The sequence below is a fragment of the Moschus berezovskii genome, chromosome 6, assembly GCF_049115385.1.
Source record: "Moschus berezovskii isolate FMDL1 chromosome 6, NW_MosBer_1.0, whole genome shotgun sequence".
NCBI classification, from domain to species: Eukaryota; Metazoa; Chordata; class Mammalia; order Artiodactyla; family Moschidae; genus Moschus; species Moschus berezovskii.
Window position 1 is genome coordinate 47,084,383 of NC_142465.1, and position 27,977 is coordinate 47,112,359.

The 27,977-nt window shown below is 35.8% G+C and overlaps 1 protein-coding gene across 1 annotated transcript in view; it reads left to right on the forward strand.

Annotated features, from left to right (window-relative positions):
• The window catches only part of CPNE8 (copine 8), a 336,603-nt gene extending 314,248 nt beyond the window's left edge, over positions 1-22,355 (forward strand). The window contains exons 17-20 of the mRNA XM_055396464.2: positions 1,740-1,842; positions 3,940-3,997; positions 9,959-10,032; positions 20,425-22,355. Coding sequence (XP_055252439.1) covers positions 1,740-1,842; positions 3,940-3,997; positions 9,959-10,032; positions 20,425-20,613 — 424 coding nt within the window. The 3' untranslated portion in view covers positions 20,614-22,355. The remainder of the gene's footprint in view (positions 1-1,739; positions 1,843-3,939; positions 3,998-9,958; positions 10,033-20,424) is intronic.
• The last annotated feature ends 5,622 nt before the right edge of the window (positions 22,356-27,977 follow it).

Sequence of the window (27,977 nt, forward strand, 5' to 3'; positions counted from 1 at the left end):
AGAAATAGATGTTTTTCTGGAACTCTCTTGCTTTCTCCATGATTCAGCGGATGTTGGCAATTTGATCTCTGGTTCCTCTGCCTTTTCTAAAACCTGCTTGAACATCTGGGAGTTCACGGTTCACATATTGCTGAAGCCTGGCTTGAAGAATTTTGAGCATGACTTTACTAGCGTGTGAGATGAGTGCAATTGTGCGGTAGTTTGAGCATTCTTTGGCATTGCCTTTCTTTGGGATTGGAATGAAGACTGACCTTTTCCAGTCCTGTGGCCACTGCTTGGCTTTCCAAATTTGCTGGCAAATTACTTATGTTACTATCATATTAATACAAATGTCTTAGCGCCAAGATCAATTGTTCAACATTGTGTGAGCATTTTGACTGTATGTTGTAGAACTGGTTCCATAGTATATGGAACTGTCACTTAGACTGTATTCTCTTCATAAGTCTATAAAATTACCATACATTTTGTTAACAGATGTGTAATTATTAGTTTCTCTTGTCTGTGGCAAAGTTGTAGTATTTCTTGTTCATATAATTATTAATTCTGCTTTGCAAAGAAATAAATTTTAACCTGATCTATTAGGCCATTGGTTTGTCCACAATGTATTCAAACTTTATTAATATAGAGTATATCAGGTACTGATTTTCATTGATAATCGACAGATATTTTGTTGAAATAATTTTTCTGTGATTTACTTGATGAGTTTTTTTAAACTGTCCTCTATGAGCACCATAATGCTTCCTCATTACTATATATTACCATTATACTAGTTATGTACTAAAAGCCATAAAACATATTCTATTCAGAATATCATCAGGATACTCAGAATGGTATAACAAAATTGAAAAAAAGAGAAAATATAGTAATAAAATTCTCCTGTATATTTCTGGTATTATTTGGTGAGAATTCTGCAGTCGAGTATAGAAGATGTAGAATATGTTCTCATTACATGCCTAATTTTTGTCTTTGTTTTTTACATTTTCCTTCTTATATTTCACCAATTTTACATGTATTAAAAACCTAGAACTATAGCTTTGTCAAAAAATATTTCTTCCATTGCATTTTTTTAATGAAGGTGAAACTCACATGACATAAAAGCAACCATTTTAAAGTTTACAGTTCAGTGACATTCAGCATTTTCACAATGTTATGCAATCATCACTGCTATCTTGTTCCAAAACAAGAATAATAATAATAATTTATATAATTTAACATATATAAAATCTACCAGTGTATAAGAGTATAAATATTTACTACTATACATGAAATTTCCTTGTTAACAATAGAAAGTTGTGTTATCTTGATTTTAAAGATAAGAAAATAAAGTTCAGATAGCTTATTTTATTTATGCAGAAGATCATACACATTATGTGTTGCTTAGACAAGATGTCTATTTCCAAAAGCCATAGCCATTCCTCTGTAGTAACAGCTCACCTTTTATTAGTGAATGAATTTCTAAGGCGACCCAGCATTTCTGTATGCCAGCATCCATTATGCTGTTATTCTAGTGTGATATCTTATATGCTGTTATTCTAGTAGCATGCTGTTATTCTAGTGTTCTATTTCAGAGAAAAAAAAATGTATATTTGAGAATTTGCATAATACAGGCTCCTAACAAATGTTTAAATATTTTCTTGAGATTAACAGATGTGTTGACTATTCCTAATTATATTTAGCAGCTATCATGTGAGAGAAACTGTTTTATTTTGGGTATTGTTTACCTTTTATTTGCCTTTCAGATATGCTGCTTCCGTAAAGGATGGCTCCCAGTATTTTGTGCTCCTGATTGTGACAGATGGTGTTATCTCAGATATGGCTCAAACTAAGGAGTCCATAGTTAACGTAAGTAGGAGTCATTCTGTCTTGGGCTGGCTATAATGAAAGCATGGTGCTACTTAGGTTAATTAACTGAAGTCTTCTTAGTTGACTTAACAGTGAAGCAAAATGCCCATGCCTTTGCAGCCAGTGCATTATCTAGACAACTCTTTTATAAATAAAAATAAATAATATCATCAACTTCATACATGAGTATGTTTATTAGTTTGATGTATATAGTCTTACAATTTGTTTCGAATATTTCTTAATATTTTCATTTCAGTTACAGGAGAACCGTACTCATTTCTATGTTTATAGAACTGGATGGGGACTAGTTTCCAATTATGTGCTACATTTATGATTAATTGATTATCTTCTTTATTATAGATTATAGATTATTATTTTTTAGACTATAATCTATAAAATCTATATTTACTAGATTGCAATCTATAAAATTATATCTGGTTTTACTTACCTTTCTATATTCAGGTTGAGCAGTATTTGACACAAAGTAGACATTAGTAAAAATGGTTGTGTGAAAGATTGTTTATCATATTTCATAATTATTAATGGCATATGAATGACATAATTATTAATATGATATAATTAACTGTTTGTGTGAGAAAAACTAGTTACATGTGGGAAAAAAATCAATTTTTTATAGACATATGCTTAGCAAAACCAAACACAAAATGAAAGAGGGGTAAAAACAAGCTTGCACATTATGTGGCACACTATCTTGCATAATATGTGGGAGCCTGGATGGAAAGGAAGTTTGGGAAAGAATGGATATATATATATGTATGACTGAGTCCCTTCACTGTTCACCTGAAACTAGCCCATTGTTAATTGACTATATTGGGCTTCCCTGGTGGCTCAGATGGTAAAGAATCTACCCGCAATGCAAGAGATCTTGGTTTGATCCCTGGGTCAAGAAGATCCTCTGGAAAAGAGAATGGCAATCCACTCCAGTATTCTTGCTTGGAGAATTACATGGACAGAAGAGCCTGGTGGTCTACAGTCCATGGGGTCGCAAAGAGTCAGACATGACTGAGCAACTAACATTTTAGCTTTCACTCCTATACAAAATAAAAAGTTAAAAAAAAAAACTTGAAAGGTGTTTCTCCAAAGATACACAAATGATCAACAAGGTAAAAGATCCTCAACATCACTAATATTTGTAAAATGCAAACTCAAACCACACTTAGATATCACTTCACACATGTTATGGTGGCCAATATTAAAATTTTTTTAAAAACTTAAAAAATAAACTAATAGGACATGTACTGAAGAACAGTTATTCATATTTCATTGACCTGATGATGTGGTTGCTATATTGTTCCACCTTTCTGTTGGTGGATCTCATAGTCTTACCATAAAATTATTTAATCATGCTAATAATAACTTTCTATAATTATCATTTGTAATCACGCACTTACTATAAAAATTGCTTTTCCTAACCATAACTGTAAATGAGATAAGAGTACTACTTTTTCTTCCCAGGTGACCCTATTGGTAAAGAACCTGCATGCCAATGCAAGAGTGGCATGAGTTTGATCCCTAAGTTGGGAAGATCCCCTGGAAGAGGGCACTGGCAACCCACTCCAGTAATCTTGCCTGGAGAATCCCACGGACAGAGGAGGCCGGCAGGCTACCGTCCATAGGGTTGCACAGAGTCAAACACAACTGAAGCGACTTAGCATGCATGCACACACTACTTTTTCACAAATATGGTATCTTTTTTCACCTTTCAGTAACAAAAAGATCTTCAAATAGAGAGAGAACATGAAAAAAAGAGACTAAAAGACCCAGAGTCAGCTTAGGAAGATTTTGTCTGAGAATAGCAAGTGTAAGCAAATGCTCAGTTTTTTAAAAAAAAAATATTATCCAAGACTGGTCATTCCTGAAGAAAATCCAAGTGAATTAGCATATGTGCGTAGTTCAGAAAGGATAAGAGTGGATTCAAATATATTATTCTATGTTAATATTAAATATGTTGAAAAATATTTTAATGAACTTCTGTGAAAAATTGTCAATACTTAGGATATTATTTTCTTCCTAATTCTTAGTTGTTTTCCTAATTCAGTTTCTTAATTGTGAACAAATTCTGTATTCTCTTTGAAGGCTTCAAAACTTCCAATGTCAATAATTATAGTAGGTGTTGGACCAGCAGAATTTGATGGTGAGTAATAAAATTTCAATAGCATTCATTGGGAATTTATTAACTGTAACTCATCATGTATTTACATATCTATCACTCCTTTTTTTTCATATAGGGATATGATTGTGCATGTGGATTTGTATACTATGTCCATGTATGTACAGACATAGATATCACATGATGGAGTCTATTGAAGTAAGCAAATTAAAAGACTGTCTTCTGAGTAGTTCATTATCTCTCTGCTGCTGCTGCTAAGTCACTTCAGTCATGTCCGACTCTGTGCGACCCCATAGATGGCAGCCCACCAGGCTCCCCTGTCCCTGGGATTCTCCAGGCAAGAACACTGGAGTGGTTTGCCATTTCCTCCTCCAATGTGTGAAAGTGAAAAGTGAAAGTGAAGTCGCTCAGTCATGTCTGACTCGTAGAGACCCCATGGGCTGCAGCCTACCAGGCTCCATCCATGGGATTTTCTAGGCAAGAGTACTGGAGTGGCTTGCCATTGCCATCTCCACATTATCTCTCTAGTATAGGTGAATTCAACATGTAGCTTTCTGTTTTATTAGAGATGAATTGTACCTCAAAATATTTCTTAATATTGAGTGATAAATTGAGTTTTTGTTCCTAAGGCAAAACACACTCTGAGTTCCCTAAAAACTTTTAAGGGTGAGCACTAAATTAATAAACCACTATGTTGTGAAGCATAATAATGGATTTTCAGACCTTGCCTAGTTGATAGACATTATCTTTATAAATATTTATGTTCTGTCATATGAAAGAGCAAAGTAAAATGAAAATGGATCTGACCATCTGAAACTTAATAAGATTATTTGCTGCTGCTAAGTCGCTTCAATCATGACTGACTCTGTGCGACCCCATAGACAGCAGCCCACCAGGCTCCCCCGTCCCTGGGATTCTCCAGGCAAGAACACTGGAGTGGGTTGCCATTTCCTTCTCCAATTCATGAAAGTGAAAAGTGAAAGTGAAGTCGTCCAGTTGTGTCCGACTCTTAGCGACCCCATGGACTGCAGCCCACCAGGCTCCTCCATCCATGGGATTTTCCAGGCAAGAGTACTGGAGTGGGGTGCCATTGTCTTCTCCGAATAAGACTATTTAATTATGCTCAATCCACATATTGGGTAGTTTTCTGTTTCTGTTGGCTCAGTCCATCTTCAAATGCCAATTAGTGATGGGTGTTCATGTAACTAGTAATCTGGGTAAACTCTAAAGTTAATCTGTTTCTTGTCACCTGATGGATTCCTTTAAGAGAACTCTATGCTAGATAGCAACTGCATAACCACATAATATTCACTTGATTATTGTGTTTTTACATTAATAATGAGAGTATTTAGCTTGGAACTTTAAAAATTAGAATAATTTTAAAATATTTGAAACAACTTTTGGTATGTTACAGGTTAAATTAGGCACATAGGTGACTAATCATAATATGATCATCACTAAGATGATTCTTGCTTAACCACCAGTGCCACCCCAATATGGACAGCATAGATCTGTCAGTCTCAGGTAAAACAACACAGCAGTTATATTGCTGATCTTGGAGATTTTTTCATTTGATTCCACATTTGGCTGGTCACACTTTGCATCATTATAATCTTCCAGTTTCTAAAGCAAAATCAGTTTAGCCCTGCCTGCTGTTGCTCCTGCTAATATTTTCTCTGTCTCTGAATATTTACATCTGTTTTCATTGTCCATCAGGCATGAATCTGAGCTATCTCTCTGGAGTCAGGAAGACACATCTTTCTTGTTAATACTTTGTGTACTTGATCATCTGCATTGAGCAGTGATAGGCTACAGTTCACAAACTTTACCAATTGCTAGGTTAAAGTAATTCATGATTTCCTTTTCAGTTATTAATTTGCTTTTGCCTCTCAAGTATGCACTTTTCACTGGGCACATCCCCGGTCTCCCAGAGTCCTGTGGAAGGCCATTGTTAGGTGTAAGACCTCAGTTACTTGTTCCTCAACCTCCCACACATAATGTGTGAATACAGAGCAACTGACATTTCCTGGTGAATATTTCTGGTCATATATTTCTATTCAAAGCAGCAGGCACAGCTATTTGGGTAGTACCCTCATACAATAGCCACATTTATTTTCTTCAGTTCTTTTGTTCCCAATGAATTATTTGTCAGAGTTTTAAGGTATGAAAATTCATTATTTCCCCCTCTGACTTCTTGAACTAACTAAAAAAAAAAAAAATATGCAAGAGTCACTCAAATAGAAATCAAAATGTAAGTTTTATTAACAGTAGTTCAGAATTGGAGAATCGGAGTTACCCTGTGCACAAACTCAGACTTCTTGTTTCTTTTCTGCCCCAAAATTAAATGACCTCACCTTTATCTCAAGGCCTCCTCTGGACAGGAGCAGAGCCTTACCTATTTATCATGCCACAGGGAGAAATTGCCTTCAACCTGAGGACAGAGTACTCCCAAAAGAGATTCAAGGTCAGTTCCGTCTCCTAATCTTAGTTATCCTGTGAATCACTCTTCTCATGAGGAAGAGTGAGTGAAGATTATAGACATAGGGAAGTTGCCTCCCCATAGAATTCTGTCCTGGGAATTAAAGTGAAATTTTCCTCTGGCAAGCCTATAAATAGGGAATTAGGGTCCTGAAAAAACTGATTTTTGTTTTCAGCCTGATGGAAGAAAATTTCTGAGCTACATTCAAGTTGGTACTATCTTATCAGAGGTGCCTTTTTCTAGGCACTTCCAAATCTGCCATAAGTAAGTTTATATAGTATGCATATAAATTAGTAGGAAAAAACTGAAGTAAAACTTTCATATGTTCTCAGTTAGCTACATAAATCCAACATCTACATGTATTTCAATCAAGAGGTTTACATAGGCAAGAAATACAACATATTGCCATCTATCCTTTGAAAGTAGAGGAAATATAAATTAACTGTTAGATTAATGAGTATTTAAATGTCTTATTTATGAATTTCAATGAGAATAATGTAAACCTTTCTATATAATTTTTCAAAGCAGAATTTCTTTGTCCTTAAAATGCAACAAGTCAATGTGGTATCCATTTAATTGCCTTGATCCAAGTTTAGGAAAGGGAGGAAAATATAAGGGGTTCTAACGTCATTTTGTCTCCCAAGGCTAGAAAGAAATACAGGTCTGTTTCTTATACATCTTTTTTCCAGGGAGAGGATCAGGTGGAGAACTGGGGCTTACAATTTCAGGCTCCTTGAGGACTAGATGATCTGAAAAATTGAAGGGTGAACATTTCCCTTACACCACTTACATGCCAATTCTTTTCTTCTTGCTCTCAAATGTGCAGTTTCCAATTCTGCTTCCTGCAGCCTTTTAACCCAAAGGACATACTGAAAAGTGGGTGATATTTTTATAGCATCTCATTCCAATACATTATTGCTGAATAACTGCCATTTTCTTTAACTGAAATGAAACACTCACAAAGTCCAATGGAGATTCTAGAGGATGAGGCCCAGAACATCATCTAATTTTTGTTTTCTATTTTTGAGTGAGTATAGGGTAATCATTATGAGTTATTAGCAAATTAGATAATATAGGAGAAAAATTCTCTGATTGCTGACATGTATGTCACCATCAATGTTCATTTGTGTCTCAAAGTAATATGAAAATTTTGAAAACAAACCTAGAAGAAAAAAAATTTAATTATTGAAAATATTTGAGTATATTGAATTTTCCTATTTAGATCCCTAATAAATAAGATAAAAAAGAAATAGTTCTTTTATATTTTGAATAATTCAATTGCCTTGTTATTGGAAATTTATACAATTTACTAAATATTGATATATATCTAAGCAGATTACTAGATGATGGTTCACTCAGTTATGTTTACTGGCAATGTTTCACCCCAGATATTTATTCCTGAAAATATGTAGAAAAGTAAAACTTTAAAAATATGTTTTGGTTTTTTTTTTTTTTTAAAAAAGCTTGATGATATAAAGAACAGTTTGATGGTTGCCAGAGGCTTGCCAGGGTTGGAGGAGGGTGAAATGGGTGAAGGAAGTCAAAAGGCACAAACTTCTAGTTATAAAATAAGTCATGGGGATGTAATGTACAGTGTGGTGAGTATAATTAATATCATGTTGCATATATGAAGGCTGCCAAGAGAACAGACTTAAAGTTTTTATCAGAAGAAAAAGAATTTGTAATCATGTATGGTCAATTAGACTCATTATGGTGATCATTTCACAGTATACACAAATAGTGAATCATTTCATTTTACTGAAAAAAATAATATAATGTTATTTTTCAGTTATACCTCAATCAAAAAAAATAGGAAAAACAGTAAAATATCTTTAACTGAAATGCATTATCCAAGCACTGAAGAAAACAGTGAAAAGTTGAGGACTGTATTCTAGTGTTATTTAGAAGGCAAAAAGCAAACAATTGCAAATGGCTCTCTGGAGTCTGGTGAATATCATGTGTGTACAAAATGAGTTATTAGTAAGAGAATTAGTTTAAGTACAAATTAGCATTCCTCATGTAATTAGTTATCTACAGAATTCGCACCAAATACATTAAACTCTGGAAAATGTTCTCGATTGCAGCATAACACTACTGTATACCAGCAATCCTGTTATATCACAGCATTCCCAAATAACAGTTGACCTATGTAATGTCAAAATTATTTTTAACCAATGAAAAAAATCATACCTCAGAAAAATCATGATTTACCCAGTCACTAAAAGATGCCTTTTTGTTTTAAAATCTATTCACAAAAAGATTACAGACAATATGATTGCATCAGTTCAGTTCAGTTCAGACGCTCAGTCGTGTCCGACTCACCACGACCCCATGAATCACAGCACGCCAGGCCTCCCTGTCCATCACCAACTCCCGGAGTACACTCAAACTCATGTCCACAGAGTCGGTGATGCCATCCAGCCATCTCATTCTCTGTCGTCCCCTTCTCCTCCCGCCCCCAACCTTTCCCAGCATCAGAGTCTTTTCCAGTGAGTCAACTCGTCGCATGAGGTGGGAAACCTGTATGCAGGTCAGGAAGCAACAGTTAGAACTGGACATGGAACAACAGACTGGTTCCAAATAGGAAAAGGAGTACGTCAAGGTTGTATATTGTCACCTTGCTTATTTAACTTATATGCAGAGTACATCATGAGGAACGCTGGGCTGGAAGAAGCACAAGCTGGAATCAAGATTGCTGGGAGAAATATCAATAACCTCAGATATGCAGATGACACTACCCTTATGGCAGAAAGTGAAGAGGAACTCAAAAGCCTCTTGATGAAAGTGAAAGAGGAGAGTGAAAAGGTTGGCTTGAAGCTCAACATTCAGAAAACAAAGATCAGGGCATCTGGTCCCATCACTTCATGGGAAATAGATGGAAAAACAGTGGAAACAGTGTCAGACTTTATAGACTTTATTTTTTGGGGCTCCAAAATCACTGCAGATGCTGATTGCAGCCATGAAATTAAAAGACGCTTGCTCCTTGGAAGGAAAGTTATGACCAACCTTGATAGTATTTTAAAAAGCAGAGACATTACTTTGCCAACCAAGGTCCGTCTAGTCAAGGCAATGGTTTTTCCCGTGGTCATGTATATGATTGCATAGTTTGTTGTAATTTCAAGGAGAATAAAGTTCAAACTGTTATTGGAAATTCTATAATGATTAGTACCAAGTTTCTTAAGTTAGAAAAAAAAACATTAAAACTGAATGAATTAGCTTCATTTGATGAATCCATCATAAGCATGTAACCCAGAGTTGAGAATTTTTAGGATGGGAGATGTACATAAAGACTTCTACACTGTACAGGCTCTCCTCACTTTTCAAAGCATCACATGCTTTCTTCATTTGTAAAATTGGCATTCAGGTAAGTTTTGTAAGGATCAGCAAACTTTCTGCCTTTACATAGGACATATTGTTACCTCATACATCTTGATTTCCTTATTGCCTACATTGTTAGAGTATATGGCTAAAATGCATTGGATAAATTATCCTATTTTGTTTTCAAGCAATGGTTGAATTGGATGGAGATGATGTAAGAGTTTCCTCCAGAGGAAAATATGCTGAAAGAGACATTGTGCAGGTAAGAAATTTGATGAAAATTATTTATTTTGTTCATTGTGAAGAGTCCATGTCAGTTCTAATTTGTAAATAAACAGTTTAAATTGAAATCAAATCTCAGGTTCTGTTTAATTTACGCAGATGATTATGAGATGCATGTTAAGTAACAGGGCCTAAAATAAGCACCCAATTACTTCATGTTCACCACATATAAAACAGAATTGTTAATAAGTAGCTTTTCTTACTTTATTATTACCAGAAAATATCATTGAGGTCTTTAGTAAAATTAAAATTCAGAAACACAACAGACTTTTAATTACACTTATTAATGTATTATTTAGTCCTCAATAAAGATTAAAAATATTTTAAGATAGCTGATATATATTCTGCATAACTAAACTTAGTAGAAACAAACAAAAAATGTAAAATTTTTATTTTTCTCATAGATTATTGCTGGAAAAGTAGAAAAATAGATCTTAGAATTATATATAAATATAAAAATTATTTAAAGGGTATGTGTTAATATACCAATATATAATAACATAATAATTTGTATAATAATATAATAAAATGTAGATTATATGTTTCTATATATAAATATATATATATACACATGATTCATAATTCTGTTAGAATAAAGAAAAATACTTAACTAAAGTCTACTATTCTGGGAGGGAATAGAAAGAAAAGAATCAGTTTAACCAAATTTTAACCAATACAGTAAGTTTATGATTGAAGCAATGGAGTTAAATCAATTAAATTTCTGCATACTTTAGAGTGTTTATATGTTTTAGGATGTCAGAAACAAAAAAGACTGCGAAGTACACCTTTTAAATAGGAAATGGAAGTCCCCATTACAATTTGAGCACATGATTTAAAAGTTTTGAAAGTGCAAATAATGGAATTCAATATTATCTCCTAAATAATAACTTATACATTCACCCATAATATAGTCATTAAGAGAATCTATTTGGAATCTAACAGAATTTGGTTCAAATCCTGGATTGTCCTCTCTGATAACTTGGACGAGGTTTCTAAACTTCCATGTTCTAGCATTGTTGTAAAGATTTAATCATTAATGTATATAAAATGCATTACTTAAATAACACTCAAAATGCAACAAAAATAATTTTTAAAATTACAGAGGGAAAATAATATAAAATAATCCATAAATATAGAAAACAGAAAACCAACAAAGGCACGAGATACAGACCATTTACTTATGAATGTGTGAAACTCAAGAAAGTCCATAAATATAATAAAAAAGATTAATCTTGACAAATACAAATGCGTTGTTCTTTATCAGTCAGCAAAATTGTTTTAAGATAGAAACATCCGTATAACAATTTTTTAGGGAGACAATTAAATATGATTTAAACTTTTAACCTAATGATCTTGGTAGAGTAAAAAGCACACACACATGAATAATTTGTTTAAAAGCATCTGACAAAGGGAACATGGTGATGTGGTCATCTATTTAAGAATCCCACAATGTTTTGTTTTTATAATTAGACACTTTATTCACCTTAACCTGGTTAGCATAATTATAGATCCAGGTAATTGCACTTTTTTCTAAAAGTCTCTCCATAATATTTGGTTCACAATTTCCTTAAAATCAAATTACTGCAAGGAAGTATAAATTTGAAGTCCCTTAAAATGTGTTATATTGCTATTTTAATGCATTTTTACAAAGTTAAAAGAGGCAACTTCATCTTTCGTAGTATCATCTAAATGATGCTTAAAGGAAATTGTCATTACTCTCTCCCTTAGAAGGTAGCTGCTTCCCAGGTGGTGCTAGTGGTAAAGCATCTGCCTGCCAACACAGGAGACACAAAAGATATAGGTTCGATCCCTGGGTGGGGACGATGCACTGGAGGAGGAAATGGCAACCCACTCCAGTATTCTTTCCTGGAAAATTCCATGGACAGAGGAGCCCTCAGGCTACAGAACATGGGGTTGCAAAGAGTCAGACACAACTGAGCACACACACATGTTAGAGGGTGGTTAAGATTGTTCGTATCATTAAGATTTCCTTTGAGATGACTAATATGTTAGTGACAACCAAGTTTTTTAGTTATTTTATTTATAAAACAAAAGTTCCCTTGATCATGAAAGTCTTTCATCTCTAATTGGATTTGCTACATTGGACAGAATATTGAGATAGGACTCAGGTCTATGAAATTATAATGTTGTCATTCTGATCTTGAACAAGTCAATATATTTCCCTTGAGCCTTTCTTTCATTATCTCCAGACTCCATCTCCATATATATATATAATATAATGTATATATATAATATATAATGCATAAATGCATTACAACAGCAACACAACACATTTTTAAGGACTTTAAATATATATATATATTCTCATTCTCATTAAAAGTCAGAATCTTGAGACTAATCTATCATCATAAAGTGACACTGAGGTCACCAAAGATTTTGAAGACACCTGATGACATATAGCTAAAGACTCAATGAATTTACTCAAGCTATTCTACCATATAAAGCTGAACTGAAAAAGTCATGAGATGTTACAGATACTGAACAGGATCTCCCCAGAGAATTAGTAGCCTCCTGAATGACAATGGCATCTTGACTTACATGTCTATATTTATTTAAAGATATTTGATGAATCCTTTTCTAATCTCATGGAAAAGTTCCTAAATGCTGACTGTCTTTTAAAAATAGTTTGCAAGGTAATCATTTACATATCACATTGTATTCAAGAAGAATTAGCATTTTTTCTCTCACTGTAATTAAAATCTAATAACATTGCACAATTACAGGTTTCCTGGTTCTACCATTCACTAAAACATTTTTAAATGAGGTATTTTTATGAATAGAAATATTCTTGAATATTTATAATATTGAGGTTGCAAAGACATACCAAGAATAATATTGTCAATCTTCCTACCAACAGAAAATATCTAAGTCATCATAATCAATGCTGTAAACACTGGTGGTTAAAATAATGTCAGAAAATAAGATCTATTTAAGCTGTCTGAACTTTTTGCTACTTTCTATTTCTTTCACATTGCTAATCAAGTTCAGTTCAGTTCAGTTCAGTTGCTCAGTCGTGTCCGACTCTCCACGACCCCATGAATCACAGCACGCCAGGCCTCCCTGTCCATCACCAACTCCCGGAGTTCACTCAGACTCATGTCCATTGAGTCAGTGATGCCATCCAGCCATCTCATTCTCTGTCGTCCCTGTCTCCTCCCGCCCCCAACTTTTCCCAGCATCAGAGTCTTTTCCAGTGAGTCAACTCGTCGCATGAGGTGGCCAAAGTATTGCAGTTTCAGTTTTAGCATCAGTCCTTCCAATGAACACCCAGGATTGATCTCCCTTAGAATGGACTGGTTGGATCTCCTTGCAGTCCAAGGGACTCTCAAGAGTCTTCTCCAACACCACAGTTCAAAAGCATCAATTCTTCGGCGATCAGCTTTCTTCATAGTCCAACTCTCACATCCATACATGAACACTGGAAAAAACCATAGCCTTGATTAGATGGACCTTTGTTGGCAAAGTAATGTCTCTGCTTTTTAATATACTAATCAAGTTAACACACTCCAAATGATATCCCAAATTTCTTAAGTGGACAAAGAAAAGCCTAACTGTAAACAGTAGAAGGAGGCTGAGTTCCACAGACAGCTGGGAGTGGTAGATGGGATTTTTATTATTATGTCAAATATTAAGTGGCATCCAACTTCTCCATTGTTGTTGCTGTTCAGTCACTCAGTCATGTCAGAATTTTTGCAACCCCATGGACTGCAGTACACTAGGCTTCCCTGTTCTTCACTATCTCGCAGAGACTGTTCAAACTCATGTCTGTTAAGTGGATGATGCCATCCAACATCTCACTCTGTCATCACCTTCTCCTTCTGCCTCCTATCTTTCCCAGCATCAGGGTCTTTTCCAATGATTGGCTCTTCAATTCAGGTGGCCAACGCATTGGAGCTTCAGCATAAGTCCTTTCAATGAATATTCAGGGTGGATTTTCTTTAGAATTGACTGGTTTGATCTCCTTGCTATCCAAGGGACTCTCGAGAGTCTTCTCTAGTACAACAGTTTGAAAGCATCAGTTCTTCGGCGCTAATTCTTCTTTATGGTCCAGTTCTCTCATCCATACATGACTACTGGAAAAACCATAGCTTTGACTATACAGAACTTTGTTGGCAAAGCATGTCTCTGCTTTTTTAATATGCAGTCTTGTTTTGTCATAACTTTTCTTTCAAGGACCAAGCATCTTTAAATTTCATGGTTATAGTCACCATCCACAGTGATTTTGGAGCCCAGGAAAATAAAGTCAGTCAGTCTCCACTCTTTCCCCATCTATTTGCCATGAAGCGATCGGACCAGATGCCATGATCTTAGTTTTCTGAATGTTGAGCTTTAAGTCAGCTTTTTCACTCTCTTTCACCTTCATCAAGAGGCTCTTTTCATTCCTCTTCATTTTCTGCCATAAGGGTGGTGTCATCTGCATATCTGAGGTTATTGATATTTCTCCCAGCAACCTTGATTCCAGCTTATGATTTATCCAACCTGGCATTCTGTGTGATGTACTCTGCATGTAAGTTAAATAAGCAGGGTGACATTATACAACCTTGACATATTCCTTTCCCGATTTGGAACCAGTACATTGTTCCATATCCAGATCTAATTGTTGCTTCTTGACCTGCATACAGGTTTCTCAGGAGACAGATAAGATGGTCTAGTAATTCCCAAATTTAAGAATTTTCCACAGTTTTTTGTGATCCACACAGTCAGGGGCTTTAGCATAGTCAATGAAGCAGAAGTAGATGTTTTCCTGGAATTCCCTTACTTTTTCTATGATCCAGCAGATGTTGGCAATTCAATCTCTGGTTCCTCTGTCTTTTTAAAATCCAGCTTGTACCTCTGAAAATTCTCAGTGCACATACTGTTTGAAGCCTAGCTTGAAGGATTTTGAGCATTACCTTCCTTCTATGTGAAATGAATGCAATTGTGTGGTAGTTGGAACAATTTTTTTACATTGCCCTTCTTTGTGATCAGAAAAAAAAACTGACCTTTTCCTTTATGTCAAATCTTAAGTGGCATCCATCTTCTTCATATAATAATAATACTTAATCATGTATTAAGTCCTTCATATGCTAGGCAGGCTAACAGCTATAACATTACTTCACCTTGACCTTATGAGACAAGTACTTTGATTACCATATTTTATTTTTTAAAAAATGAAGTTTTATCTCTCTTGTCCATACTCACATAGCTAGTAAGAAGTAGTGAAGTGAAAGTGTTAGTCATTCAGTTGTGTCCAACTCTTTGCGACACCATTGACTCAGCCCCCCAGGCTCCTCTGTCCATGGAATTCTCCATGCAGGGATACTGGAGTGGGTAGCCATTCCCTTCATCAGCGGATCTTTCCAACCCAGAGATCAAACACAGTTCTTCTGCATTGTAGGCAAATTTGTTACCATCTGAGCTACCTGGAAAGCCCAGTAAGAAGTAGAGTCACAGTGTAATCTTGAAATTTCTTATTCTAAAATATTTAACAAGTATTTTGTATATCTTTGATTCTAAAACCTAAACATAGCATTTAAGAGAATACATGGCCTGACTCTAATCTTCCTTTTTAGCTATACGCAAACACAAGCAAACACTCATGCCCACTTTGCCCAGGCAAATAGGACAATTAATTGTCTTTGCTTCACCCATTTCTGTAGTTCTGCTCTTATTTTCTCTTGTCATTTTACCTGGAATATTCTTCCCCCTCACTGGGCTGATTAAAACCCTGCATTTTGAAATTTCCCAGTGTACATAGCCTTTTACAAAACTCTCCTCCTGAACACTTGAATAAATTTCCCCATTCTTTCACTTTATTAACATATTACTTATATCTTCCTCAAAGTACTGGCCACTTTGCCTTTTAATGTTTATAAATAAGGACACCGAAGCCCAAGATGGAATGTTAACCAACTTGTGAGAAGTTATTTTAGGTCACAAGTCTGTGGATCCAAAAAGCCAACAGAGTTCTGATTCCAAAATCTTTTCTTTTATAATGTATCCACTCTCCTAAAAGGCCAAATTATAATTAAGATTAGAAAGATCTATTCCCCTTTTCATATCACTTTAGTAGTTAATGTATAAGAGATCAATTTGAATTTAATTAATATCTGATGCATGCAACTATCTGATCTTGGGGTAAGTAATTAAACTTAAAATTTTTATTTTCTTCTTTGTAAATTCATAATATGCTTATAAAAACTGAATAGATATTGTACTAAATCACTCAACAGAAAGCCTCCCAACTGCCAGTTGCTAAAAAAATTAATATCAGTACCCACTATTATTGACAGTATATTAGCATAATCCAGTAGGAAGGCATTTTTATATCATTGTTTCCTAGCAGCTGTACCTTGACATATGACATTGTAGTCAGCCTCATGTGTGATTATACTCATTGTCTCAAGATTCACTTTCATATGGCTATAATATAAACAGCATGCAGGATGAGATTCTATTGTTGTTATTATAAAACTTAAGTGAGTTATTTTCTAATAGATATGTAATATATGTATATTACATATGTATGTATATATCAATATATGTAAAGGTTTTCCATTTATTTGTTTACTTGCTTATGCTATGGATTGGCCACTGAATATAATGCAGTATCATTTATCCTGGCTTCATTCAGCTGCTATCCAGCCTATCATTCCCTTAAAAAATATATTTAAATCATATCTTCCATTAAAAGGTAAATGATAACCTTGAAGGCTTAGACATGAAAAGCACTAATGGAGCTCTGCAAAGTAAGAACAAATAAATTGAACAGAACTGCAACTAAAAGCTCATTTGCCCAAACTGATTCAAACTTTTTATACAAATAGGCTGTTAGAGCAACTCTGTAGAACATTTAGATGCAGAGTGTCAAGGATATGGTATATTTCCACTGAATAGAATGCATTTATTGGTATTCTTCGTATGAATGTGATAAATTAGTTCAAAGTAAAAATTGATTTGTTCCTCTAACCTGAACAGTTTAAGGGTCCAAGTTAATTTATGGTTCTAGTCAGTGATCAACATACATTCGTAAATGTGTGGGTGTTATTTTGAACAGGAGGTCCCTAGGTACAGTGATCAGAAATAAGTGATTAAAAAGGACAATAAACAGAAGGGTCTGATAAGTTGAGTGGAAAATTGTTACTGTAGAAGGATATGAACAATAGTCCAAAAAGAAAGAGAGTATATTTTTGTCTTGAATAGTGTGAGGTTCAACATTGATAAGAGGTAAATGAAACAGAGTCACTTGTCATTTTCATGTCACACTTAGGGAAGTGCTTCTTGACTTACTGAAGAGTTGAATGTTCCTTTGGAAAGGATGAGATAATTTAGGTTAGTGAGTAGAACATTCTCAGCATCTTTTTCTCCACTCCCAACACATATGGCATACTGCTGTTGATAATATCACAGGTACTCTTAGCTCAGGTACTCTTAACTCAGGGGCAAGGTCCATACTCAACAGGCATATCAGAATCTGTGCCCACATTTAGTAAGCATAAATTAAATGAGATATATACCTCCCTGCTTGGTTGAAAACTAAGATTTCTTTCTTACCTATTATTTATAAACATGTTCTAAGGATAAGTAGAACTGTATGTATTGTGAGAACAATGATTTTGAATCTTAGTTTTGACATTCCAGAGTGTCATAACGTTATTAAAAATAAATTTATATTTACTTCAATAAAAATTTAACACACCTTACAGCATTTGCTGGAAAAGTAGAAAAAACAGATGTTTTAAAATAACAAATAGGTCAGGAATTACTTTTTTTAGATTATAGTACTAGTACCTAAATTTGAAAGAGATAAAAACTTGATAAAAAATTTTTGTAAAGTTTGATATGAGTGTAAACAAAAGACTAGTAAGAAAAGAGTTCAATATTTATATTGTATATATAAATGTATAAATTAATGAATAGTAATAATAATGACTATCATACTTATATATATTTTGAGTTTAAAACTGTTTTAAGCACTTATTTGTTGATTTTTTAATATAACAACCAAATAAAGGTATTATTATCTTCATTTTATAGAAGAGGAAACTGAGTGACAGTAGAAAATAGACTTGTCCAAGTAGAAAACAACTTGTCCAAGATCACGCAGCTATTAAGCAGCAGGACCAGCCTCTGAACCTTGGAAGTCTAATTCCAGAGTTTGTGAGTTGAAGGAATAAAAAGATAACTAAATTTAGCTTCCATGGTCTAGGAAAAAAGTCAAACCCAAAATAAAAGTAAATATGAGAGCAAAGTTGAGGTAAAGGAAAGACACAAGCAGGTAAGGTCTCCCTCTTCCCTAGAGAAGTATCAACTATTTGCCAGAGTGTTGCTATTTCCCTGAAATATAGGTATTAGCTATAGATTGTTCAAAAACTGATCTCCTATTATATATATATATATATGCTTGCATATATATATATATATATATGCTTGCATATATATATATATATATATGCTTGCATATATATATATGCTTCCCAGGTGGTGCTAGTGGTAAAGAACCTGCCTGCCAGTGCAGGAGACATAAGAGACATGGGTTAGATCCCTAAATCAAGCAGATGCCCTAGAGGAGGTCATAGAAATCCACTCCAGTATTTTTGCCTGGAGAATCCCATGGGCAGAGAAGCCTGGTGGGCTACAGTCCATAGGGTTTCAAAGAGTCAGACACAACTGAAGTGACTTAGCATGCACACAGGCAACCAAACCATTACTAAATGTTTATTTTTAAAATAAGAATGAAATAAGCTATAGCAGAAATTAGGTATTTTTTCTCACCAGTCCTTCACTGTGTTCACCTTATAGTGTCAGAGAGAAAATAAGCCTAACTTTGTTTGCACCTCTTTGCTTTTTTGTTAAAAAAGTCATCTTGTCCAAGTTAGATAATAACTTTACATTCATATATGCCTATTTCTTTTCTCAACTGGAGATTATATTCACTCTGTCAGTGTTTTTCTTATCCTTACTTTGCTACCTTTAAGATAAGAGAAAGATTTTTCACCTTCTATCACATTTCTAAAAGTTGTGCTGTTTTCCTCTTGGTATCATAACAGGGTAAAATGAAGTATGCTTCTGTCTGTAGTATGCCTAGTATTAAAAAGAAAGAAGTACTTTTCTGTTCTTCCTGAAAAGATATTGCTTTCACCATATAAATAGTATTACATTTGCTACTTAATTTAACATTTTAACTTGCTTTATCTATCACAAGTATCTGACTGGTTTAAAGTCTGCTTCCTAATAACAGTTGTTTTCTGAAAGCACATCTTGAGTAACTGCTTAAATCAAAAGTAAATTTCTCAAAATAAACTTAAAGTAGTTATGTATGAGATGAGAGTGTGCTCACTCCCTGATTCTCTGGGGGAAAAAAAATTATTTGACTGAAACTTCAAAACATTAAATTTAAAAGTTGTTCAACCTCCTGCAATGTCTTCACTGTGCCTTTTCTCCAAAGCCTAAAATTACTGCACGCCCAAACCATCACATTACCAGTTCTCAAGTTGCTTTCCAGAATCATCATGTCTCTAAGGGGAAATTGAATTACTGCTCTCAAACAGCACAGTGTTTCATTAAGTAACCTTTATAACTGAGAACAGAATCAAGCAATCTATTGTCAGAGTGTTCAGTGATACAGATTCTCACATGATTGTTTATATAAAGATAGAGCAATCATTTTTATGTATTGTAAAAATAATATTGATATTTGGTATATGTCAATAAGAAGTATACCAAAATCTATGCTGAATTGTTTATTGTTTATTGTTTGCCTTTCTAAATAACATATAAAAATCAAGCATATTTTAGGTTCATACTAATGTGAACTGTATAAATTTTTTATTCATTGTCCATGTGATTTGATGGTCTGGTAATATAATTTAAAATACTTAACATGTGTTCAGGAATCTTTAGCAATTTACACTATTTTTTAACCCTGAATTGAATAATATTTCTACACTGAAAGCTGAGTTAAGCATGCATTAACTTCATTTGAGAAGAAACTGAACCCTGAAGAGGATAGTGCTCCATTCAATTGGGAGTCAGGTTAGGTGTAGAACTCAGAACTGTACAATGCATGCAGCAACATGATGGGTGTATCAGGACCAGGAGACAAAAGTTATTGTGGGGAAAAAACATAAATAACAATTACATCTCATTTTAGAAAAATTATTAGAACGGTGTGGCCACTGTTAGAGCTATTTATAATGAATCAAATCTCTTTAAAATCATAGTAATTATTATGCAACTTTCCATTACTCCAGCTTCTCTGATTAACCTACAACCAAATGTTTATATATGATGGTTTTGTGCCTATTTTTTTTAATTTATTTAAATAGCATGGTAAGCTCTGTTAAATAACTTGCTTTCAACTCTGTTTTAGTTTGTGCCATTCAGAGATTATATTGACAGAAGTGGAAACCATATTCTGAGCATGGCTAGATTAGCTAAAGATGTCCTAGCGGAGATCCCGGAGCAGTTTCTCTCCTACATGAGGGCCAGAGGAATCAAGCCATCACCTGCACCTCCCCCATACACCCCATCTACACATGTGTTACAGACTCAAATATAACTCTGCTCTGAAATGCTCATGTAACTACACTTTGGTTAGAACTGCTGAGTCCATGCTTTTCTCCTGGTGCTCTGTAATGAACCAGGGAATAAAATATTCATCTCAGTTTTGTTTCAGAAGAATTGGTTAGTATGCTATTTTCTATCCAAAATTTATTGTCTTCCTAAACCAAAACTGTAAATACTGTTGTTGCATGAGCAACAGAAAAAATTGTTTATATGCTTGATGCAAAATATGATGTCTTACATGAATCTTTAAAAGTTTTTGGACAGAAACAGCTGATTTCCAGTGAATTGTTGGGAAAAAGCACAACCTATGTTTTTAACTCAGATATGTCTTAGACTGCTCTGTGTATAGGAAAGCAGTCTCTCTATATCAATGTTTACATGTTACTACTTTTTAAATTATAATACTTTTATAGCTATTCTTAAGAATACAAGTTTTGAATATTGATTCCTTTGTCTTCTAAATTGCAATAGCTATAATCACAAGAGCAATATCTCTTTGAATGACTGATCAAATGCAATTGCAAAGAAGGGAAAGTAAAAATAAGTTCACATTCCTCAGTGAGTTGTCTTATGAAGCTGCATCTGTTTAGTAAACAGTTTCTCTATGCTATTTGTCAAGTGTGGGAATTTACTCTTAGCAGATGTGTATCCTGAAAGAACATGCACTTTTTCATCAAGTTTGGGTTCTAAATTTAAACTGCAGTTTGTTTATGTTCTGTAATGATAAATAGAAATAATAAAAAGTCAAACATTGTGTACTGTAAATGAACAGAAAATACTTTGTGTAAAAAGTAATGTCTTTATATTGCAATACTATGTAGAAAGACTAAAATTCAGACTATTTAACTGTGCAGCAGATGCTTTAAACACTTTTTTTCATTATTCCTTGCTTAGATGTTATTTTAATTCAAAGGGATACTGGCTCTTTTGATTTGGATTCCTTTCCAAGTTGCCACACAGCATGTACAGGCGAGAAGTTTTTTATGAAATTCCCAATTAAATATATACAACTGCGTGACTTAATACTCAACACATTTGTAAAAAAAAAACCTGCTCCTCTGTTCTGATCTGATAGTCCACAATTAAAAATTGTAAAGAGCTTTTGCATGTACAATTTTTACAAGGATTACAGTTTTATGACAAGAATAACAGTTGTATCTAAATTAAAGCATTTCTCTAGAACAAATGGCCTTAAATTCTTAAAGAATTCCTGGAAATGATTGTGCATTTCCTTTAAGTGATAGAAAAGTATGTTTATTTTTTTCTTTTGTGTCAATGGTGTACCTGCTTTATAATATTTTCCTTACTTATATCCTATTTATTACTTGGTTTATTCCTACTATAAGTTGTTCTCTTTGTCCCAAGTTGACTAAGGGTGACTTTTATAAGCATGAATTTATTTTACAGAAAAGAAAAATATACATGTATTCACATATCTAAAAATATCAATGTTATATAATTATGCAATCTTTAATTGTTCATTTTGGAATATAAGCTAAAATCTTTGAAAGGATGACTGTTTGCTCTCTACATTTTATGTATAAATGACATAGAATCTGATGATTTCCTTTACTGGTCCTATGTTTTTAACTCAGATATTGTCTTAGACTGCTATGTGTATAGGAAAGCAGTCTATGCCAGCATAGTTTATTACCCTGCAATTTTATTATTATTTGCCTTCATTCTTCAGTTCAAAAATAAAAATAAATAAAATAAATATTCTTTCCCTCTTGTAAAACATTACTTGTTTCTTTTTGAATTGATCAGAAATAAATGAAAGATGTGTGCTTCTTTGTCTAAATATTAGTGTGCCCAAATCTTGAGGGGGCACAGGGTTAAGAAACAGCCTCAGTTACAAGCTTTATCCTTTGCATGGTTGAGAATAATAATCAGAAATGTATGTGATATTAGTAACAAATATAAGATTAGAAAATACCTAGACTTGTCTCTTTGTTGCATAAATGAAGAAACCAAGACTGAAAGGGTTAGGTGATTTATCTAAAGCTGAAAAAATAGAATGAGAAAGACTAGACATCTCTTCAAGAGAATTAGAGATACCAAAGAAACATTTCATGCAAAGATGGGAAAAGTAAAAAATAGAAACAGTATGGGACTTAAAAGAAGCAGAAGATATTAAGAAAATGTAGCAAGAATAACTGAAGAATTACACAAAAATATATTAATGACCTGGATGGTATGATCACTCACTTACAGCCAGAGATCTTGGAGCGCAAAGTCAATTGGGCCTTAGCATCACTACGAACAAAGCTAGTGGAGGTGATGGAATTCCAGCTGAGCTGTTTCAAATCTAAAAGATGATGCTGTGAAAGTGCTGCAGTCAGTATGCCAGCAAATATGGAAAACTCAGCAATAGCTACAGGACTGGAAACGTCAGTTTTAATTCCAATCCCAAAGAAAGGCAATGCCAAAGAATGTTCAAACTATTGCTCAATTGCATTCATTTCACATGCTAGCAAAGTAATGCTCAAAATTCTCCAAGCTAGACTTCTACAGTACATGAAATAACAACATTCAAGATGTTCCAGATGTTCACGCTGGATATAGAAAAGACAGAGGAACCAGAGATCAAATTGCCAACATCCATTGGACCATAGAAAAAGCAAGAGAATTCAAGAAAGATATCTACTTCTGCTTCATTAACTACGCAAAAACCTTTGACTGTGTGGAAAATTCTTAAAGACATGGGAATACCAGACCACCTTACCTGACTCCTGAGAAACCTGTATGCAGATCAACAAGCAACAGTTAGAACCAGACATGGAAAACCAAACTAGTTTCAAATTGGGAAAGGAGTACATCAAGGCTGTATATTGTCACCCTGCTTATTTAACTTATATGTGGAGTATATCATATGAAATTCTGGGCTGGATAAAGCGCAAGCTGGAATCAAGATTGCTGGGAGAAATATCAATAACCTCAGATATGCAGATGACACTACCCTTATGGCAGAAAGTGAAGAGGAACTAAAGAGCCTCTTCATGAAGGTGAAAGAGGAGAGTGAAAAAGCTGGCTTAAAACTCGACATTCAAAAAATGAAGATCATGGCGTCTAGTCCCATCACTTCATGGCAAAATAGATGGGGAAATAGTGGAAACAGTGACTATTTTCTTGTGCTCCAAAATCACTGTAGATGGTGACTGCAGTCATGAAATTAAAAGACGCTTACTCCTTGGAAGGAAAGTTATGACCAACCTCGATAGTATATTAAAAAGCAGAGACATTACTTTGCCAACAAAGGTCCGTCTAGTCAAGGCTATGGTTTTCCCCGTGGTCATGTATGGATGTGAGAGTTGGACTGTGAAGAAAGCTGATTGCAGAAGAATTGATGCTTTTGAACTGTGGTGTTGGAGAAGACTCTTGAGAGTCTCTTGGACTGCAAGAAATCAAACCAGTCAATCCTAAAGGTAATCAATGCTGAATGTCTTTGGAAGGACTGATACTGAAGCTGAAGCTTCCGTACTTTGGTCACCTGATGCACAGAGCTGATTGATTAGAAAAGACCCTAATGAAGGGCGATCCCTTATGGCAAAGGAATAGGACAGGGAGACACTTTCTCCCCTACAAATTCATCAAAAGATCATTTGAATGCAGAACAACTTCCATAGAACAACTTCCATAAAACTACTTCTCAACACTGTCACAGGACACCAGGCACCCAGAAAGGCAGCCCAGTTGCCTCGAAAGGAGGTAGGACAAAATATAAAAGATGAAAACAGAGACAAAGGATTTAGGAATAGAAGACTTATCCTGGGGAGGGAGTCATGAAGAAGTTTCCACGTAATAGGAAACCCTCTGACAGCCATGTCAGTGGGGAGATTTGGAATCTCAGAGGGCTACATAACTGGAAAAATAAAATAAAATCCACAGAGTATGTGCCTAGCTGCAACTACCAGTGGAGAAGCAGCTCAGACACTCGCATCCACCAGCAGTGAGTGGGGGCTGGGCAGAGAGGCACGGGCTGCAACATCGGTCTTTAGGGTAATGATCAGGCTTGAATGCCCTGAGGACAATCTGATGGGGCTAATGTGACAACCAAACCATAGAATCACCAGAGAGACAAAGAAAAAGGACCTTTCTGGCAAAAGGCTCTAACACCACATGGTGACCCCTGGCATGCTCACAGAACAAAGACTTGTGCCCTAGCAAATACCAAAGGAGAGCAAGCCAGCTACCATTTAGGATCCTCTCTACCTAGAGGCAGAGAGGTAGAAGTGCAGCAGCCAGAGCCAGAAGGCAAGGGGCTGCTCCAGTCTCAGGTCCAGTGACTGCATTTTCCACCAAACTGTGAGCAGGCTGCCAGTTGCTAAGCACGTCTTCCTGGGATCCTGGAAGGTTCGCATCTACCAGGAATATCACAGCCTTAGATCAGCTCCTCAGAGGAGACACACGGCACACCTAGGGCTGTGCCCTCATGGCACACCCGGGAAACTGAGCAGCCAAGAATGGGGAGGTGCATAAGGCTTCACAGCCCACCTGGGACAGTGCGCTCACCAAGCACTCAGTTGCCTGAGCAGCTTGGACCTGGGAAGGGTGAAAATTGCCCAGCCCATCTGGATCTGTGCCCTTGTGCAGCACCTGAGAACCTGAGTGGCTTAGACCTGGGAAAGGCACAAAACTCAGGGCTCACTTGGGACAGTACCCTTGTAGAGCACCCTGGAGCCTGAGCAGGGTGGACCTGGGAAGTACACACCGTCTTGGGCTGTGGCAAACCCACTGTAGTCCATCCAGTGTGACCACTCCCCACACATGCCAGTGGTATTTGTTTGCAGAGTCCATCTCCACAGCACAACTGAACAAGTGAGCCTAAATCACTGGCCACATTTGCCCCCTCTTGTCAGAGCAGAAATTAGACACTGAAGATACTTGCAAACAGAGGAATCCAAAATAAACAAAGAAGGGTGAAATGCCCTGGAAGTGACAAGTGCAACAGATTAAAACCTTGCAGTTAATGCTGAGACTATGCATTTAAGGGGCAACTATAGAACTTTAGAACAAGTACAAGCCAGAACAAGGGACTATATGTCACTGAATCGACCCCACACTTCCCGCAACAGCTCCAGAGAAATTCCTAGATGTATTTTTACTGTTATCACTTTTTAATTTTTTTAAATTTTAATGCTTTATTACTCCTTTAACTTTCATGTTTATAGTCTACTATTGCAAGGAGATCCAAACAGTCTATCTTATCTAGTCTATCAGGAAATCAGTCCTGAATATTAATTAGAAGGACTGATGCTGAAGCTGAAACTCCAATCCTTTGGCCACCTTACATGAAGAACTGAATCATTGGAAAAGACCCTGATGCTGGGGAATATTGAAGGCGGGAGCAGAAGGGGACAACAGAGTATGAGATGGTTGGATGGCATCACTGACTTGATGGACCTGAGTTTGAGTAAGCTCCAGGAGTTGGTAATGGACAGGGAAGCCTAGCATGCTGCAGTCCATGAGGTTGCAAAGAGTAGGACACAACTGAGCAACTGAATGGAACTGATTACCTTTCTTAAAAAATGACCTTATTTTTTTAAATTCCATATATTTTTATTAATCTTTGTGACCAATTTTGTTTTGTATTTTTATATTGTATTTTTGAGAGTCTAACCTCTATTCTAGGTTTTTAATCTTTGCTTTTTGATATTTGTTATCAATTTTGTACCTTTAAGAATCTAATCTTCAGTATCCATTTTCACATAGGGATTTGATTACTGACTTGATTGTTCTCTTCCCTTTTGACACTCGTTTTCTTTTCCTAGTCACCTCTGTCTCCCCTCTCCCTTTTCTCTTCTCTATGAATCTCTCTGGGTGTTCCTGGCTGTGAAGAGTTCTTTCACCATTAATCTAGGGGTTTTATCTTCAGTGCTGTGTGGATGGAGAAGTCTCGAGGAGAAACCTTCTTCTGTAAGAGGAGGACGAAAGCCCAGAGGCAAGAGACTCAACTCCAGAACTTTAGAACATCAGACAACTCCTGTCTTTAGGGAGCATTAATATACAAGAGCCCACCCAGAAGTCTCCATGTGAAGTCATTCAGTCCTATCTGACTCTTTGCAACCCCATGGACAGTAGCCAACCAGGCTCCTCCATCCATGGGATTTTCCAGGCAAGAATACTGGAGTGGGTTGCTATTTCCTTCTCCAGGGGATCTTCCCGACCCAGGAATGAAACCTGGGTCTCCCACATTGTAGGCAGACGCTTTACCATCTGAGCCACCAGGGAAGTCTCAAAAGTCTCCATACATACACTGAAACCAAGCTCCTTCCAAGAGACAGCAAGTTCCAGTGAAAGACACATCATACTAATTCTCCAGTAAAACAGGAACACAAACCCTGAACATTAAAAGATGGGCAGCCCAAAGCCATACCAAACCCATATACAACCAAAAGTCACTACTGGACACTTCACTGCACTCCGGGGAGAAGAGATCCAGCTCCACCCGCAAGAACACAGACACAAGTTCCTCCAACCAGGAAACCTTGAGAAGCCATTGGTCCAACCCCACCCATCAGAGGCAGACTCCACAATTAAGAGGAACCACAACCTTCTAGCCTGCAGAAGGGACACCCCAAACACAGCAATCTAATCAAAATGAAAAGGCAGAGAAATATTCAGCAGTTAAGGAACATGATAGTTGAGTTCAGTTCAGTCACTCAGTTGTGTACAACTCTTTGCAACCCCATGAACTACAGCACACCAGGCCTCCCTGTCCATCACCAACTCCTGGAGTTCACACAAACTCATGTCCATTGAGTCAGTGATGCCATCAAACCATCTTATCCTCTGTCGTCCCCTTCTCCTCCTGCTTCAATCTTTCCCAGCATCAGGGTCTTTTCAGTTGAGTCAGCTCTTCGCATCAGGTGGCCAAAATATTGGAGTTTCAGCTTCAACATTAGTCCTTCCAATGAACACCCAGGACTGATCTCCTTTAGGATGGACTGGTTGGATCTCCTTACAGTCCAAGGGACTCTCAAGAGTCTTCTCCAACACCACAGTTCAAAAGCATCAATTCTTCAGCACTCAGCTTTCTTTATAGTCCAACTCTCACATCCATACACGACTACTGGAAAAACCGTAGCCTTGACTAGATGTACCTTTGTTGACAAAGTAGTGTTTCTGCTTTTTAATGTGCTGTTTAGGTTGGTCATAACTTTCCTTCCAAGGAGTAAGCGTCTTTTAATCTCATGGCTGCAATCACCATCTGCAGTGATTTCACTGTTTCCCCATCTATGTCCCATGAAGTGTTGGGACCAGATGCCATGATCTTAGTTTTCTGAATGTTGAGCTTTAAGCCAACTTTTTCACTCTCCTCTTTCACTTTCATCAAGAGGCTCTTTAGTTCTTCAC